The sequence below is a fragment of the Polyodon spathula genome, chromosome 4, assembly GCF_017654505.1.
Source record: "Polyodon spathula isolate WHYD16114869_AA chromosome 4, ASM1765450v1, whole genome shotgun sequence".
In the NCBI taxonomy this organism is placed as follows: Eukaryota; Metazoa; Chordata; class Actinopteri; order Acipenseriformes; family Polyodontidae; genus Polyodon; species Polyodon spathula.
Window position 1 is genome coordinate 8705996 of NC_054537.1, and position 19864 is coordinate 8725859.

Consider the following 19864-nt stretch of genomic DNA (forward strand, 5'->3'; position numbering starts at 1 on the left):
CCGTTTTCCCATTGGAAATAGTGATATTTTGAGGCTTCACTAGGCCCATGGCTGAAAATGCTGTCAGCTCCCCTGCTGGTAGTGGCACGGCTGACAGTATGGCGGTCCACTCCCACAGAGGAAGAGATGCTCTGTCCCATTGCAGACCTGCTGACAGCTTCCAGGCTGATTCATTCACCCGGGTCAGGCATCCTTGGGCGAAAACGTGAAGGGAGTTAGGACAAGCTGGGTTGCGGGTCTTGTCCCTCTTCTTGGCCACTGCGACCAGGCGGTTCTTCCCCGTGCTTTCCTCAGCAGCCTATGCAAGGGCTGCTGAGGACGGCCAGCATCAAATCTTGGTCCTTCTGGTGAAGGGAGAGACAGCTCCTGCTCCTCTCCCCCTGATGGTGATGGAGGCTGAGGCAGCTCCAGCTCCTCTCCTCGTGATGGTGGGGGAAGTGATACCACCAGGCATTTTCACCCTCTGCTGGTGGAAAGGGACCCAGCAGGCATTCACCCTCTGCTGGTGGAAAGGGACCCGGTAGGCATTCACCCTCTGTTGGTGGACAGGGACCCAGCAGGCATTCACCCTCTGCTGGTGGAAAGGGACCCAGCAGGCACTCAACCTCTGCTGGTGGACGGGGACCCAGCAGGCATTCAACCTCTGCTGGTGGAGGTGGCGGAGGCAGTTCCTGCTGCTCTGCTCCTGCCAGTGGAGGTGGCTGAGGCAGCTCAAGATGCAGCGCTCCTGCTGGTGACAGAGGCAGAAGCAGCTCCTGCTGCTCTGCTCCTGAAGGTGGCAGAGGCAAAGGCAGCTCTTGCTGCTCTGTTCCTGGCGGTGGCAGAGGCAGAGGCAGCTCCTGCTGCTCTGCTTCTTGCGGTGGAAGCAGTGGGGGTGGAGCAGCGTGTAGCCTCCTGGCGACGGAGGTAGGAACGGCATGTAGTCTCCTGGCGACAGAGGTGGGAGCAGCGTGTAGTCTACCCTTGTGAAAGGGGACTGGTGCGGCTCTCACTCACTTGCAGGGGACTTGTGCGGCTCTCCCTATGGCAGGGTTTCTCCCACCAACGCTGGACACTTGGGAGCCGATGGCAGGAGGGGACCCTGGAGAAGCAATGGCAGGTGCTCTTCCCACAGTGATGGAGGTGGGAACATCATGTATTCTTCCACTGCTGATGGGAAACTTGGGCTGAGGAGGCGCGTCCTTCCCCTTCTGCGGCTGTGGACGCACAGACTCCCCCTTTGTGGGCTGTAGACGCCTGTGCTCCCCCCTTATGGGCGCTGGGTGCTCAGGCTCCTCCCACTCAGACGTAGGACGTTCAGGCTCCTCATTCTCTGGCTCCTGCTCTGGGCAGTCCTCGTCCTCATGCCCATAGGCAATGAACAGGGTGCACCACCTTGGCTCCTTCTGCTTCCTCCTCACCTTTCCCCCTCTCTGCCTCCTTCTCCTCGCCTTTCTCTCCTGGGTCAGTTCCTCCTCTACCTCTTGGTAGGGTCAGAGCACCACCAGGTGCCCGAACTCCCCACAGGCAAGGCACCAGCCTTGGTCCTCTAGACCACCGAGGAGGTCCTCCAGTTCCTGGCAGCCATCTCTCCAGCTCCAGCCTTCCATCTTTTTATTATTATTTTTTAAGACCAGGATGTCTTGCAGTGGTGACGTCAGACCAGAAATAGACTCAGGAAATAGCGGGTGAAACTGGGGCACAGGGACGCTCAGTGTTTTATTAAATAATAATAAACAAAAGATTTAAACAAAAACAGCACACCAAAACAGGACACAGCACTTCAGGCCAAAATAAACAGACAAACAAAACAAATTAACACTAAACGAAACAGACACTAACACAACGGCCGAACAGACAAACACGGTGAGTGAAATCACGTATTTACTTTTACTTGCGTTTTTAATTCTCTCCTCTCCACACCCGTTCTCCACTCACCAAACACACAACCCCGAGTGAGTGAAAACGTGCTGTTTTTATGCAGCTGTACCGAGACTCGATTGCTAATCAATCATTCAACTGGAGTCTCGGTACAATTGCACGAGAATTAATAAAGGGGTGCAATTCCCCCTGCTCACATATTACATTTTACCTGCATGTGAAGTCAGACCCATTTATATCCCGTGTACCAATGACTATACACCAACATTAACAAACCACACGTAACATGCAATACAAATAAATAGCCCAGGGGCGGGGCTCAGGAAGGAATTAGTGTTGGTGTAATTTTATATGTGGAAATTGGTTTATTGTGTGTCTTTTTGGAGTTAATTTGTTTGATTAATTGATTGTTTACAGCCAGGCACTCGTTTGAGGCTTTGCTGCCTGCTGAGTTTGGTTGAGAGGTGGGCCAGTTGATGATTGGCTGTGCCGATCCTCAATCAGCAAGTGGGCAAGTTGACCGAGTGTCTGTCAGTTTAAAAACATTCGGAGGAGATGGCTCAGGGCGACTGTAACGCCATGCTACAGAGGGGAGCTGTATACTCAGGAGGAGAGCGTCCGCTCTGCAGGAACGACAGCTACGCAACCCTGAAACTGCAAGCAGTGCTTGTGAAGGCAATGCCTAGCCAAGGGTGTATAATGCAGCAGGAGTTATCGCATAAATACAGCTCATAAGTAGTTTAGTTTAGGGTTCCTGACGCCACATTTATAAGGCTAGCGCTCGCCCTGTGTGGCACCTTTTATTTGTAGTTTTTGTACTTTGTTTTATTTTGCCTTTTGTACAGTTTACTGTATGTGTCCTCTGTGCGCTGCCATCGTTGATAGCGTCACATGACCTGTTTATCTACTTTCTTTTGTATTAATAAATCCTGCGTTCCTGTGCTGGCGTTTCAACTCCACCTCCTATGTCTCTTTGCCTAAGCAGCGGCTACCCACACAAATGACATGAGCACCCTGTCACACTATCACAACCGCAATTAGAATTAAGCCAGGACACCGGTGTTAACACCTTGCTGTTCCTACACAGACTACAAGGGGATCTTTACTGTCCAGTAGACAGGACCTCAATTGGCTTATCCATCAACACAGTGGATGCTTTGACCCATGTGTCCTGGAATGGTAATGGTTTCAGTTAACCAGTGGAAAGCAGGACAGTTTGATCTTTGTGACATGTACAATGTACTGCGGCAAGAATCAAAGCTACAGTTACAGAAACCCAGAAATGTTCAACACAGGACAAATTATACCTTTTTCAAACAATGCGCCTCAAACTTATTATTGTGGGCCCTTACGTTAGTGCAATACCCACTTTATTTAAATATAGCCCCTTAGAGCTTTAAAGAAAATAAGCTGTAAGCTACATGTAACTAATTGCTGAACTTTATTAGATAAACCAGAATATGAGCCAGCAGCAACTTCCCTTTGCTGGCCAAGTATTGTAACTGAAAACACAAAAGTCTGCATGACTAAAAAAAAAAAAAAAAAAAAAAAAAGAATGGTAAGGTCAGCAAAAAGACCTTCCCAATTTGCAGGTGGGAATTACAGGGCAAGTTTACACAGTATATGAACAAGACGTCACATGAGTAACAGAAATAGAGATAGGAGTCTTTTCTTTTCAATTATTTTCTGTTAAGTTAAATGCAAAGCACACAAAAATAACGTATCAGTTAAAACCTTTCATAGCTGCCCAACAAACAACTGAAAACTCCCCGCAATGGCAGGAGGGTAATTCGGATAATGTGTGGGCCTATTATATCCTACCAACTGTCTACAGCACACTCTTACAGTAGATTCCCGATTAGACTGAGTAGAGGTGATCAAAAAAGAAGAAAAAAGATTGATATATGAAGAAAATCCATTCAGATTTGACTTGCCCTCAGAGTGCATGCTCAAAGAGCCGGCATGATATACTAAGAAGTGATTTTCTCAAAGGTATACATTTCCACTTCCCTCTAAGAAGCACTGAGGCTCACAAGGGAACTTACTCTTCTTACAAGACTTAAATAGTAACTGTAAACACCACCAGAAAAGAGCAGCACACTAAAAAACTTTGAAAACAGCTGGCTTATCGTTTCAAAACAGGAATGCCTGATGCGCAATGAAGCCTGCACAGGTTTCAAAATTTCAGGACTACTTCAAATTCGGATCCATCTGTACACTTTAATTCTGTTTTTAAGAAACAACCCATTTCACACCAAAGAAAAAATCAACTTTTTTTTTTTTTAATGATTGCGGGTACTTAATAAAAGCGATTATTTAAGGTACTGTAATTTAAGTATGCAAATTGAGCTAATGAAATAAAAAAAACAGCTGTTTAACATTTCAAATGGTTGCTATTCTTGGCCAGACATACAGTCTACAATATCAATCAGATATAGCTATTAAAAGTACCACAGGCAAAAGTTGCATTTAAAGAGAAACATAAAGACATATTTCATGATTCTTGCCTCCTATTTTATCTACTGTGCTGTCAGTATCTATGAACATGAGCTTTCAATCCTCTAACACAAGCTAAAGAAATTATTCCTGAACTACTGTAGTGAGTATTAGATGTGTAATACCCATCCATGAAAGCAATACACATTTAGTGTTTTCAACGGCGAGAATTTCCAAAATCATCTGTGGTTTATTTCAGCAAAATAAGCACTGTATAGTCATTGCAAGGCTTATAAAATTAGCCAAAAAACATTTCTGTGCTTATAAGTAAAAGTCTGTCTCAAACCTTATCACAAACATATGTATTGAAGAAGTAACAAGAAACCCAACTATCCCACATACAATCACAATATAGTCCACTGTAGTACTGGTATGTAACACGGTTATATATAACACTGAACCAGTTTAAATAATCCCAGTTATTCAGCATAGAAGTGAAGCTGAAGATAGCAACTGTTAATCATGTGGAACAGTACAATTGACACATTGCTCAACAGTGCCCCCTGTAATGTGATGAGCCAAGCTTCATTACTCTATGGAGAGTACTTGCTCCCCAGCATAACCGGGAACTGGCTTCAGTGACTTTTACCAGTGTACTGAAGTTCAGAGTTTATATCACTTTTCACTGTACGTTGAGTGCTCCGTACAAAGGCAAATTGTAACATTTTTGCTTTTCTAATTGGAAACATCTTCGATAAACACAGTGAAAAAACTAGGAAACAGGAAACACAGCTATCCGTGACCTTGTCCTGCTATCTGTAATTCAATCAAACTGCTTCAGAAGGTTAAACATATCACAGATACATTCTGTCTTCTGCTACTTGGCAGGGTCCCTTGGCACTGCATTCCTTCTTGTCCACACAGAAGAGTTCAGTTTCCAACATCACAATCAGTACTTATGTTTACAGAATTGGAGGCCTTTCTAAAACCACAAAATAACACACTTACATTCTCCACGATGATTTCAGTATTTGTGGGGAATGTTGGCCTACACAAACAGAACGGGCCTACAATTTGAGTCTCAAAACTTAAATTCAAAGGCTTTCGTGGCTGACTGCCCCAGTAAATTTGCCAATCCCAGTTAATCATACATAGCTCTTAGATTAAACTTCACTGGTCCCTTTTCCAAACACAGTTACAACAAGGTGAGGCATGTATTTCACAGCACAATTATATACACTTAGTAGAAATGTTGCATATCCCTAAACTGGCTGCTGGTTTGCACAGAATTAAAAATATAGCGTTATACATCCCCATGTGTTGCTACAACTGTTTAAATAACCTGTAATTTTTCTTTTCATTGTTAACATCCTGACAACTTTTTACACTTATAACTTTAAAGTCTGTTTCAAAGCTCTTTTCAAAATGGCCTCTCTAGTGCACTGGGGTTTGAGATCTGTCCTCTAATTCACTGCAGGAAGAACGATTAAAATAAATTAATAAATAAAACATAACAACAAGTGCTCTGGCTTTTCTTGGACTGTTATTGCTGTGTTACTTTTTTGACAATGTGGGCAATAATCCTTACACTATCAGTGCACTAGAGCGGACATTTTGAAATGAGCTTTAAAGTTATAAGTGTAAAAAGTTGTCAGGATGTTACCAATGAAGAAGAATTACAGGGACGTTACTTAAACAGTTGTAGCAGCACATGTAATGCTGCTTTGACATTGACCTGTGACCTAATACGATAGCCATATTGTACCTGTGGTAGTGTAACTTTTTAGTTTCTGCTTTTTGTTACAAAGCTGTATTCTAGCATACACATGATCAAATTTGATACTGGCTACTGTCCAGATTAATCCTTGGTAGACTAACCTTTAGCTAACCTGATTATTACCTCCCTCCATATCATAGAAACCATTAAGAACACAAGCTCCAAATATACTTCTTCCACCTTACTACTTACAGTATCCAATTCAGCCCTATTCAAAAGGCTACAGTAGCATTATTGGCCTTTGTGAACAGGATGGCTTTGTAGGGGTGACGTCAGACCAGAAGGACAAAGAACAACAAAGGTAGGGCAGTGAATCTGTGACGCTACGGCGTCCAGGGTTTTAATGTAACTAATAATAAACAAAAATATTTAAACAAAACACACAAAACAGGACACGGCACTTGAGGCCAAAATAAAAAGGTAAACAAAATGGACAACACTAAACAAGACAATGGACGAACAAACAAGTACTGGAATTCACCCTTTGCTGGTGGAAGTGGGAGCTGCAAGCAGTCCTCCCACGGTGCTGGATGTGGAACCAGCAGGAATTCACCCTCTGCTGGTGGAGGTGGGAGCTGTAAGCAGTCCTCCCACGGTGCTGGAGGTGGAACCAGCAGGAATTCACCCTCTGCTGGTGGAGGTGGGAGCTGTAAGCAGTCCTCCCACGGTGCTGCAGGCGGAACCAGCAGGAATTCACCCTCTGCTGGTGGAGGTGGGAGCTGTAAGCAGTCCTCCCACGGTGGTGGATGTGGAACCAGCAGGAATTCATCCTCTGCTGGTGGAAGTGGGAGCTGCAAGCAGTCCTCCCACGGTGCTGGAGGTGGAACCAGCAGGAATTCACCCTCTGCTGGTGGAGGTGGGAGCTGCAAGCAGTCCTCCCACGGTGCTGGAGGTGGAACCAGCAGGAATTCACCCTCTGCTGGTGGAGGTGGGAGCTGCAAGCAGTCCTCCCACGGTGCTGGAGGTGGAACCAGCAGGAATTCACCCTCTGCTGGTGGAGGTGGGAGCTGCAAGCAGTCCTCCCACGGTGCTGGATGTGGAACCAGCAGGAATTCACCCTCTGCTACGGCAGTGATGATCATTTATTGGTCGGGAATTTTTAAAGACAATTGAGGAGTCATATGAATTACTAATTCTGAGTCAGAGGGTCTGATTTTTATTCCTGATTTTAATGAAAAAACTTGCAACAATCTTTACCCTATCTTTTTCCATTAGTGATAGCGCCACATGTTGGCATAACACCCAGGGCCCTTGCCTTATCATTTTATCAGTTTTGATGACTATGCAGAGGTGGAACGTCTGCATTTCAAAATAACCACCTAAGGAGAGGTTAACAAAAATTCACTGCGTTACACATAACTTTGTATAGTGCTTATAAAATGGCACCCCTCACCCCTCCCAAAGGGAACTGGGCAGAATGGTTAAAAAAGTTCCAAGCTGTGCTGGTATGGCTGAAACTTGCCACTGTAGACATTACCATTACTGCTTTGAAATAGACCTTTTGAAAAAAAAAGAATGAATACCAATATTGGGATTTAATATTCGTAATAATCTTTTTTCTTCTTTCTCCTTTCTCCTTTTTACCCAATTCTGAGCATATCTGACGTTATGAAGTTAGATAGTTTGTAAAAATTCACGATGGTGGGAATCTTGTGAATATTAACAACTGGCAGGGAGTGCTGTTGTTCTGTGATATCGGCACACATGCGTTATGAAGGACAAGGTCTAGCCGAGTGTCCTCATCTGCTCGAGGTGTGCTCATAGCATACATGTTTGTGTTAGGTCATCTGATGTGGGGAGGGCACTGAGGTTCAACCACCAACTCCTAGTAAAATCAACAGAATTAAATAAGTTTATATTTATAAAAACATGTTGTATTTCATTTATTAATACAAAACTGTGTGACGCGGTATTTCATAATCCAAGGCGACGGATAACGAAGTTGAATTACCCCCAATCAATATTGCAGTCATAAATACCAATAAACAAAACACATAAGATAATGTCCCTTGGGTTAAAGTTATGAGAGCACATCAGTCATGACTGTGCAGTATTTAATGATCTAACAATGAATTATCAGTTACAATAATAATCTATATTAAATATTACCGTATCACATGGGTCGTTTATTGTCCCAACACAAGTTCCCTCCTCCCCTGACCGCAGTACCTCCCAACCGTTACCCATGACTCTCACTGAGACACTTTTAGAGGTTTGGATTTTTAACTGTTAAGATGCCCAAACTGTTGTCCCAGATGAAGAAAACACAGACTGATAATGGCTACTGCTGTGTCTCAGCTACCACATAAATCCTGTTTCTAAAGCCCAGGTGATTAATTTCAATATTATTATTATTATTATTATTATTATTATTATTATTATTTTAATTAGCAGACCTCTCTTCTCCAGGGTGATTTACAGTTACAAAATATCACAGTTCAAAGTATCACATAGAATATCACATTACAGAATATCACGTTACAGATAAGGGCAGATATAAAATACAGTAAAATCAGTAGAAAATAAGAGAATACAGTAAATAATTACATTTAATAGCGAGTTCAACTGAGAGGAGTTAAACTTATAATAAAAAATATTTGCTTATACAAGTAAAGTCGATTAAGAGCACATAATAAGCAAACTTCTGTTTGTACAGGCATTAAATGGAGAACCAAATGCCAGGATGCTGTATAATACAAGAACAGTTTAACATCCTTTTGCTAACACTGAAAGCTATTAATTCTACATTACCTGACAGCAGTGGCGACTCGTGGCTTGAAAAACTGGTGGGGCACAGCCCCCCCACCCCAAAAAATGAACTAACGAAATAAACCGTGCTCAAACCCGATGCCCGATTTTAACCATTTTTATGTAAACATTAAGCTTGCTACCAGATCTTTCATCACACTCAAGAGAGCAGCAAACAACGCTTTACATGCAAGGGTCTTTTATCGACAGCTGCACCTGCACTAACTTGAGCATTTGAAATGGAAGTATCGTCACACTCTCGTACTGTTAACAATCTGAACTACACATGAGTCAGTTCGGTTTCTGTTCATGTCTCTGGCGTTGGTGGTTGACTTATTTGTTGTAGAAAAACTCCAGACGTAGCTTTCTTTTTGCCATTTTAAAAGGTCTACATCAAATTCACTTTGTTTTTAGCACATATTGTCGCTGACTGAAAAAGTGAAACTCTCACACAAGAACAAATATAACAGTGAAGGGTCTTAGACACTATTTGGTTATGTTATTAAGGTTTGGAAGTTTGAAATAAACTACTCACTTACATATTCTCTACGCACTTATGAAAAACATAAACAATATATATTTTAATTTTTAAATAATAAACCCCGGCAGCAGTGGCGCAGCCAGGATTTTTTTTCGGGAGGGGATGGAAATGGTAACTTTAAAATGAGTATAATCTGAATCACAGTGGTGCAATTGGCAACGTGATTTCTTATTCGTGCATTGAAGTTTTATTTTTCGAAAAATAAGAACAACCTTTTTTTAACACAAGATTCAATAAACAAATACACTACAAAAAAAAAAAAAAAATCAGTTCAGAACTTCAGATTAAGAAAAAAAGGTAATAAACAATACAAATAACTATATATAATTTCATTCGTACTTATAGTTGTTCATTTTTGTTAACTAACATTTTGTGTTCAAAGCAAAGCAAACCAATTTACTTAATCTCACAAAACCTGACTAATTTACCGTTTGACTGGCGCAGGACTGCTGGTGGTAGCCGCTACTAGCTTGTTGTCTTCAGACGGTTCATCAACAGTTTTCTGCTGTTTAGACAAATTAGGACGACCAAAACAAATAGCTAATTTTTTAATTGTGTTTTCCTTTCCTCCTGAGTTCATATTGAGTTATGTTCAGTGCAATCGTCTCCGAAAGGAGAAGTGCACTTTTGGATACTCAATAATGCCACTACAGCAAAATTTAAGATGAGCATTGCGATAGCATACATGGTAGAGTCAGCGGGCAGGCAGGAATCACACTAACAGTGCATTTTTATTTTTCACAGATAAAATAAAACACATGCAAACAACGCCTCGACAGCCACTAACTAGAGATGTGGAACCCCAGATTCAGACATCATCTGCGCTGTTGAGCCTCCACCAGCGCTACTCTTGAATGTTCCCACAGTCAACCACACTAGCATGGGGTTCAGAATCTCCCTGTATGTCTGAGGCAGCTGTGATGGTAATTCAGTACCGACAATTGGCACATATGCATGTGGAATTAATCACTCTACATTCATATGCAGAACTGCCCCACAAATACACACTTGACTGGCACACAATTAACTTGTTACTCGTGCTCAGAACTGATTTCAAAACAAGAAAGGCTGTCCTTCACTCAGTTTTCAATTGAGTACCAATCAATAGCAGTTTCCTGTAACTTCCGCACTGTGCTTTAAAAGCTGATTGGAAGAATATTGTCCTTTCATCCGGGGCACTGACATTTTTAACTGCCGTACTGAGGCCATGTGGGGTCGGTACACCAGTACAGCTCATTTCATCGATTTATTGAATACCTGCCGAAAAAGCTAATCAGAGTACAATTAACTATATCTACATTTTATAGCTGAGGAAGATAATGTGATTTCCCTGGTTCCCCTTATCCCTGCCTAAGATTTTGAAACCCCCTACCCCCTACCCTCACTTGTTTCCCTTGCAACTAGAAACCAATACTTTTTTTTTTTTTTTTTTTTTGGCCTTACTAGTGAATAAGATTGAAACTGAAACAGTGAATGACATTCATAGTTTTTCCAGAAGCTAACAAAGGCAATTTCTTAAATAATAATGGAAATGGAAAATATGTTGCTTCCTCTGTATTCATCAGTATTCAACAGATGGCTCAAAATGTAATATATATATATATATATATATATATATATATATATATATATATATATATATATATATATATATATATACACACACAGCACACAGAGACCACTGCAAAATTATCAGTTTCTCTGGTTTTACTATTTATAGGTATGTGTTTGGGTAAAATGAACATTTTTGTTTTATTCTATAAACTACTGACAACATTTCTCCCAAATTCCAAATAAAACTATTGTCGTTTAGAGCATTTGTTTGCAGAAAATGACAACTGGTCAAAATAACAAAAAAGATGCAGTGTTGTCAGACCTCAAATAATGCAAAGGAAATAAGTTCATATTCATTTTTAAACAACACAATACAAATGTTTTAACTTAGGAAGAGTTCAGAAATCAATATTTGGTGGAATAACCCTGATTTTCAATCACAGCTTTCATGCGTCTTGGCATGCTCTCCACCAGTCTTTCACATTGATGTTGGGTGACTTTATGCCACTCCTGACGCAAAAATTCAAGCAGCTCAGCTTTGTTTGATGGCTTGTGACCATCCAACTTCTTCTTGATCACATTCCAGAGGTTTTCAATGGGGTTCAGGTCTGGAGATTGGGCTGGCCATAACAGGGTCTTGATCTGGTGGTCCTCCATCCACACCTTGATTGACCTGGCTGTGTGGCATGGAGCATTGTTCTGCTGGAAAAACCAATCCTCAGAGTTGGGGAACATTGTCAGAGCAGAAGGAAGCAAGTTTTCTTCCAGGACAACCTTATACTTGGCTTGATTCATGCGTCCTTCACAAAGACAAATCTGCCCGATTCCAGCCTTGCTGAAGCACCCCCAGATGAGTCCAGTGTCCAGCTTTGCCCAACATCTGGTCGTCTAATGGTTAGACAGAGACCTGGAGAGGCCTACAAGCCACAGTGTCTCGCACCCACTGTGAAATGTGGTGGAGGATCGGTGATAATCCGGGGGTGCTTCAGCAAGGCTGGAATAGGGCAGCTTTGGCATGAATCAAGCCAAGTACAAGGTTTTCCTGGAAGAAAATTTGCTTCCTTCTGCTCTGACAATGTTCCCCAACTCTGAGGATTGGTTTTTCCAGCAGGACAATGCTCCATGCCACACAGCCAGGTCAATCAAGGTGTGGATGGAGGACCACCAGATCAAGACCCTGTCATGGCCAGCCCAATCTCTAGACCTGAACCCCATTGAAAACCTCTGGAATGTGATCAAGAGGAAGATGGATGGTCACAAGCCATCAAACAAAGCCAAGGTCTGACAACACTGCATCTTTTTTGTTATTTTGACCATTTGTCATTTTACCCAAACACATACCTATAAATAGTAAAACCAGAGAAACTGATAATTTTGCAGTGGTCTCTTAATTTTTTCCAGAGCTGTGTGTGTGTGTGTGTGTGTGTGTATATATATATATATATATATATATATCAAACAGTTCATTGTCATTTTAATAACATTTTATGCAAAAACAACTGACAAAGATTATGCCTAGAAATGTGCCATATTTTGTTTGCACCTAGACAGTAAAAATTAAAACAGTGTGGTTCATAAAGGTGCAGCCTCAGGCATACCAGCACAACAGCAGAGATCACCTGCTGGTGTAATTATGCACATCACTGCATTTCTTACATAGCAGTGTGGGGAGAAAACAAAACTTCCCCATCTTTAAAGTAACAGATAACGACACAGGTGATGAATGAGCAACAAGGCAGAACTGTCAAGGGCAGGTCACACTCTAATGAGATTTAGATGTGTGTAGAATTTCCATAGAATAGGTCAAACTGATTCAAAAAGAGCAATCACATTATTTAGATATCTGTTTTCTCTGTATCTCTGAGACATTTACAACCAAAAACATCAAACAGAATCCCACACACAGAGAGAAAGAAAATGTGTTTTATGATTATTAGCAATTTCTTATTCCAATTTGCAGTTATATTAAATATATTCAACTTGCACACAATAATTCCATATCAAACTTTGCGACCAGGACCCAGCCAGACGATAGATGATGGATCGGGCATCAGTCAGTCGTCAATGTGAAAGATACTGACTGATGTCACAAATGCACTAAATCACAGAGCAGCACAGTATATCAAATTCACAAAAGGCAAGGCAGGACAACATAAGAGGAAACATGCTTTCTATCAATTGGCAGGTGTCCCTAATGTATTAGGTGCTACAGATGGCACACATGTTGCATTACGCACAGATCTGTATAATGAACCTGCATTGCAAAACAGTAAAGCACTATCATTCTATAAATGTGCTGGTCTTATGTGATGCTCATTGTATCAGCAGATCAAATCAAAGTGTATTTATATAGCGCCCTTCATGCAGGTGTATCTCAAAGCACTTTACAGGACAAAAATAGTCAAACTTATAAAAACAAATATAAAATGTAAGCACCAGTATACAAATAAAAAAAAAGAATTTTATATAAAAAAAATATATATATATATATATATATATATATATATATATATATATATATATATATATATATATATGATAAAATACAGATACAACAATAAAACTAAAACAGATATATACATACATATACATATTATAAAAATGCCAGCTCAAACAAATATGTTTTTAGTCTTGTTTTTAAAGTCTCAGCTTCCCTCACATGTGCTGGTAGCTCATTCCAAAGTCTGGGGCTCTATAACAAAAAGCCCTACCTCCCCAATTAACATACTTTATTTAGGGAATACCAGCAATCCCATATTCAGGGATCTAAGGTTACGATTGGGGATATATGAGGTAAGCAATTCTCCTAAACAGGTTGGTGCCAAGTTATTTAGTGCCTTGTAAGTTAATAACAGTATTTTAAAATCAACTCTAAAATTTACAGGAAGCCAATGCAAAGAAGTCAGCACTGGAGTGACACGTTACCTTTGATATCATCACAGATGTAGTTGACAAGTACCCTGGCGTATGCCACAATTCATTCATTCTACAGAACAGTGGTTTATTTAGAAAATGTGAATAGGGGCTTCTATGAGGAGGCTGGCTTTTAGGCAAGTTGTATTTGGCAGGGTGTCCTCTGAATAACATACTGCACTTGAAGTTGTTTTAATATCTTATGTTTGCAGGTGACCGCACATACCCACTAAAACCATGGCTGATGACTCCAATTTTAAATCCAGACACAGAACCAGAAACAAAATACAACAGTGCTCACAATCCTACTCGAAACAAAACTGAGATTATTGCTGCACAATACTGCCGCTCAGCGTGGTCTGGAGCTTGCTCTGGATCACGGAGAGGAAATGTTGCCAGGGGACAATGGTGACAATGATGAAATCCTACACAACCCTGTGCCACAGGCAAGGCAGATACGTCAAACAGATCATCCATGAATTCTTCACCACATAGTAAGTATGATCATTTACCTCAGTTATCTACACGTAAATAACAATTATTCATATATAATCAGTTCTAACAATTAACATATGACCTGGTTAAAACACAGATATGAAACACACGTTACTGTTCAACAGTTTTTATTTTGAGTTTTCAGTGATAATACAGAATATTGATTCAATGTATTACAAGCACGTAACGCACTGTTCTTCTAACCACTTAGTGGTTTCTCATTCCCTGGTGGTCCTCTGCTGTGCCACAGCAAGTGCCTTCCCTTTGCCTCGGGGATGACCCCGTTTGGATGTAGAAGGATACTGCTGGTATTAGATGGCAGTTCGTATGGCAGAGATCGTGGCAGTGCAGGGCTCTGGTGCAACGGGGGCAGTGCTGGGCTACATATTGTTAAAGCAAGCAGCTTTGAACTGACACCCTGGGATCCTTCAAGAAGCTGCCTGATGAGATTCTGGGATCAACAAGCTGCTAACAACCAAACAAGCAAGATGGGCCGAATGGCCTCCTCTCGTTTTTGTAAACATTCTTATGTTCTTAAGAACAACACAACTGTGAACTCAGGTCAAAACCACTCTACACATAAGACACCAAAAAGCAAAAGAGAACTATTTACGTCTATAACAATAATGTTCTACTTTTATAATGATGTCTGTTTAGCACAGCTGAAGTCATTCATTTGATATTTAAATTACAGTACAAAGCTGACATCTATGGGGCACTTCAGCATCCTTGCCAAATGCAATAACAGATAAGCTCACATGCCATTTTCTACTGTAAACAGAACTACAGTCAAACCTGCTCATGTGACCACCTTTATTAAGAGACCACCTGGTCTAAGTGACCACTTGAAATTTGCCCCAGTAATATCTGTGCTTTAATTTACCTGTATTGAGACCACTTGTCTAACGCGACCAGTGACCACAATTCTCTTACCCAAAAATGGTCTCAAACGTGTATTAAGCAACTATTTCAGCGGGGTTTCATCTGTAATCAATACAACTATACAACAAGGCTTTCTTGTAGAGCAAGAGAGAAAACATGTAGAAATGAAAGGTCCTCCTCACCCTAGATGTGACAGAATTAAAGTTACTGAACTTGGAAAGACGGAAAGTAGTTGACAAATTTGGCGCTGGAAAGACGCAGATCTAGAACATTTTGAAACGAAAAGTAGAACTGGGCATATTCATTGCTGTCACATAATAATGTCTCTATAAATGCATGATCTAAATGAATGAGATTCAATTGCTGTGCTTCCTTTTGTTCACATTCCATCTTGGAGTCGTTTACAGTGTACTTTAAACATGCATACAGAATTACAGGAAGGCATGTCAGAGACACATGGAAAATGTATGGGCCCCTTTTTAAAGAGACCACCTGTGTTAAAAGGCCACTATTTAACTGTTTCATTGAATGGTGTCTAAATACAGCTTTGACTGTATATGGATAAACGCAACAGGTTGGGGAACAACGTATTTAAAATAATAATCTAGTAGCCCCTGTTGTTTTCTGTATATCATAGTCAAAACGTTACAACTTCGGTGGATCATTTCGTTAACTGTTAGGAAGGAACTACCAGCCTCAGCATCTGAAAGCGATGTTCCTATATAAATTGATAGACCACAACGTGCAATGCGTGTAGTAAATTATTAATAATAACAATTTTAAAAATAACATTTAAAAAAAAACAAAAACAAAAGAAGTTTCACTTACACACATTTAAAAAATACGGCAAATTCATCGTCTCGCATTACACGATCAGCAAGTACGTGATTGTATTAACCCAGCAGAAGCACAAAGTCAAGAGAAAAGAAAAGTTCTTACTAGTTAATTTCAGGCTCCCCTTTCGCTCGCTCTGGGGTGGTAGTTCTGCAAACTGCACCCGGTTCCCAGACATCTCCAGCACCTTTAAAGAGATAGCTCTGTTATCTCTCAAACTGCGTTCAAGTGTCCCAAAAACTAAAGCATCTAAAAAGAGAATTGGCAGTTTTGTTTAGGAAACGCCTCTTCTTCATGCGCTATACCATTTGCTCTCTCGCTCGCTGTCCCGTTTCCTTGCTATTTCTGTCAGAGTTGCAGTTTAATCTGATGCCAAGACTGCAGTGACTGCGCCGTCTATCGTCTCCGGAAACGGCGTTTTCAGTTCACCTGATGGGTGAGAATGGGACCAAAGGCAAGTCAGTGCGGAAAGACGGTGGCATAATCGAACGGTAGAGATGTTTGAGTCCGGTTAAAAAAAAAAAGAAAAAAAACCCGTCAACCTTCACATGACTGCGGGAATTACGTCACCATAGTTCTAAGTTGCTTTTCTGTTGTGGACAAGACGTACTGTACTCAGGAATACATTTGCATTGTAATATTGTACCCGCTTATAAACGGGATGATGATTAAAATATATCAGTAAGCAGCTGCTGCTTATCCAGGGGCTCATCTTGCATTACTGGTAATGCTCTGGAATAAAAATGGCACATGTGGAGTTCCCTTCGTTTTAAAAAAAGTACAACAAAAAAATTATGAAACATATACTAAACATGAAGTAAATAATTAATTATTCATGGACAAACGTGAATTCATTGTCAATGCCTTAACAAAATTGATTTGCTATATCCCTAACTAGGTTTTGACGTGGATACGTTATTAGAATTTTTTTTTTTTCTGATCAAGTGAAAATAAGCATATCTCTTTTACGTGTAACCCAGTGTAAAGGTCTGTGTATTGGATATGGTTGTAGGAGAAACTGTCGGCAATCGTATGAAGAGTATTAGAACAAAATGATGTATGTACTCTAATCTATAGTGCATGAACACATACACATGCATGGGTAGGGGTTGCAGTACCTCATGATATTTACTGTACTAAGTTTGCAATGTAACCTCTCATCAGTCTAAAATCAAACATCGACTAAGTGGTGTTGTATACTGGTGACAGGCCACAAAACCCCCATATTTAAATGGTTGAAGCAGATAAGTAATACAGTTTGTTATTCGGTGTGCAAGAATTTAATATGTCAGATAACCTCACAGGGTTCTTAAAAATCTCAGAGGGAAATCCTGCTGAAAAGAGTGGAGTCAGGCCCCCAGAGAATTAATATCCAGAGCAGCAGCCTATAAAATCCAGAGGGCTCTCAGATAATCATTGGACAGGGTTGCATGCCGCTGCCCTCACTGTGTGTTTGCTGAAAGACAGAGCCAGTTTTTTTCACATGCATTCAGCATCCAGGCAGAAACATTTAGAATCCCTCGAGCCCAGTCTATAAGCCCTGAAAGAAGTTCATTCATTTCCATTGAACAGGTATAAATAAACCCTAAGATTAAACCAAGCCATTCTTGTGTGGTGGGCTAAAGGGCCTATGGCATCGTATTATTGAAACGAGAAGCTTTGGGAAGGATTGCAGATTAACCTGTGACAGGCTGCTGTCTGTCCATTTTGTATTTATTTGTTATAAAATTCCGTATCGGGATAAGAGTTTCACAATGTCAATTTCAAGAGTGACAGCATCAATTATATGTAAACACGGTACACCAGAACATCTTACAGCCGTTAGCAACATCAGAGGGATTCGTAGCAATACTGGTTTCCATCACATCAGCATTGGCAACGCATGTACACTGAAGACAAATGAGGGGATTGGTTCTAAGTTTTGTCATGGTTAATCACTGCTGCACTAGGCAAGCCTCTTCGTTTTTTTTAACGGTAACATAAAATGGTTCTTGTTCTTGTGCATTTCAGGTCCTATTTCTGTACCTTTGTAAGTCAAGTGATTGCTTTTTAAACCATTTATGTAAATCAGTAATGGGTTTTTACAGACTATGTATCCAGTTATGTTACCAGAAAGCTGTATTACAATTCCCGTCTCTTGCTGTTCACCAGCTCTCTGTAAATGTTCATTACATTAAAAATGAAAGCGAGCAGCTAAATGCAGTAGCTGTGAAAGGAAATAAATCTGATGTCTGCGAATGAGTGTGCACAGTAGCACTTGCTATGTTAGTAATTTTCTATTTATTGATTCCAATATTCAAAAGTTACACACATACAGATTAAACATTTATCGTTAGACACAACAACATAGCACCAAATTGTAATCAGATAATTATCAGTTACCTAATGTTCTCGGAGAGAGCTCAGGAACGGAGATGGCCTGTCAACAGGCGAGGATTCAGGGAGCTTTTCTCATTTGCACTGTCAAGTGCCTGTCTTAAATATCTTGCCTAACACTGTGTGTGTGTGAAGCTGAACTTTGTGAACTCTGTTTACACTCTGTTTTCTTGACAATATCTAAATGCTATCAATTTCATGGTGTGAGTTACAATGTTGTTCCAGACGCAGAACATACATCTCTTCTACACAAGGTCAAATGTACCCCACTTTATCAATTCCTTCTTCCTGTGTCCTGGGCTGGTTACATTGGAAACATCCTCCCGCCTTGCAGCTGAGCTTGAGCACAGCGTTCTCAAGTGTGCTGGCAATATGTATTTAAACTTCATTGACCCCTACAGTCAAATATCCACAAGATGAGTTTGAACCATATGGTATTACATTCAAGCACTACATGTTGGTGTGCTAGTGCTACCAAATATTATGTTGAGATCTGTGCTAAATGATGTGACAATAAATAATGAGCTAATGAGCTCTAATAGTGGTACTTGGTTTGAGGCAAGTGAGGTGTCATTAGTGCTGAGCTGAAACATAAGCACTGGGAGACTGAGAACTTGTTCACACTTATGATTTGAGGTGGCCTAGGGCCATTTCTCATATGTGAACGCTCCGTTTCGATGACTTTACGTATGTATGAACGCAAAATAGATTTAGGGCTGGCTTTTCGTATCACATGACCAATATGGTAGCGTAGCTCAGTAGAAACTCCCATACTCCGACACGCGCGAAAGGTAAATAGAAAGCTGATTGCTGTGCTAGGCAAGACGGCAGTGGATCAATACTGAATGGTAATTATTTCTACTCATACAACTTTAATTATAAAAATATTAAATTAAAAAACAAATCTAGTGGATTAACGTTCAGGTTATTTCTGTCACATTATATACGAGCTGCAGTGCATTCATAATTATGCTTAATTTGTCACAATTAAATTTTCTTCTTGTTATTTAGTAACTAAGCGATAAATATAGAAACTACATGATTGTTTATTCTGCCCGCAACAATATAGATAGCTACAGAAGTGTACGTCTTCACATTAAAATGCCGATCGTTTCTTTTAGCTGCTTGTTTTAACACACTCATAAAACACTGCTCTCATCCACAAATATTAGATGTACCATGTGAGACCCTCACTGTAATATTTCAGTGCCTGTTATTGTGATTATTATTGTCAATGTTATTCTATTGACGCTAGAGCAGTGGTTTATTATGTATCGTTCATGTTGTTGGGCAAAGTGTATTTGAGATGTGAAGGCGGAGTGCTGTATTTAGATTAGGCCGATTCCCTTAATGAAATATTTTGTTTATATGTGGGACAAGGGTTTTGTTATTGTCATATGTTTGGTAATCTTCCAAGAGAAGGGGTAATGCTAATGTTCAGTCTTTAC

The 19864-nt window shown here is 40.6% G+C and overlaps 1 protein-coding gene across 1 annotated transcript in view; it reads right to left on the reverse strand.

Moving 5' to 3' along the window:
- Positions 1 to 16531, reverse strand: part of LOC121314133 (sickle tail protein homolog) — a 225863-nt gene extending 209332 nt beyond the window's left edge. Inside the window, exons 1-2 of the mRNA XM_041247082.1 lie at positions 16346 to 16531; positions 16146 to 16227 (exon numbers count right to left, since the gene is read on the reverse strand). Coding sequence (XP_041103016.1) covers positions 16146 to 16227; positions 16346 to 16348 — 85 coding nt within the window. The 5' untranslated portion in view covers positions 16349 to 16531. The remainder of the gene's footprint in view (positions 1 to 16145; positions 16228 to 16345) is intronic.
- Positions 16532 to 19864: the final 3333 nt, after the last annotated feature.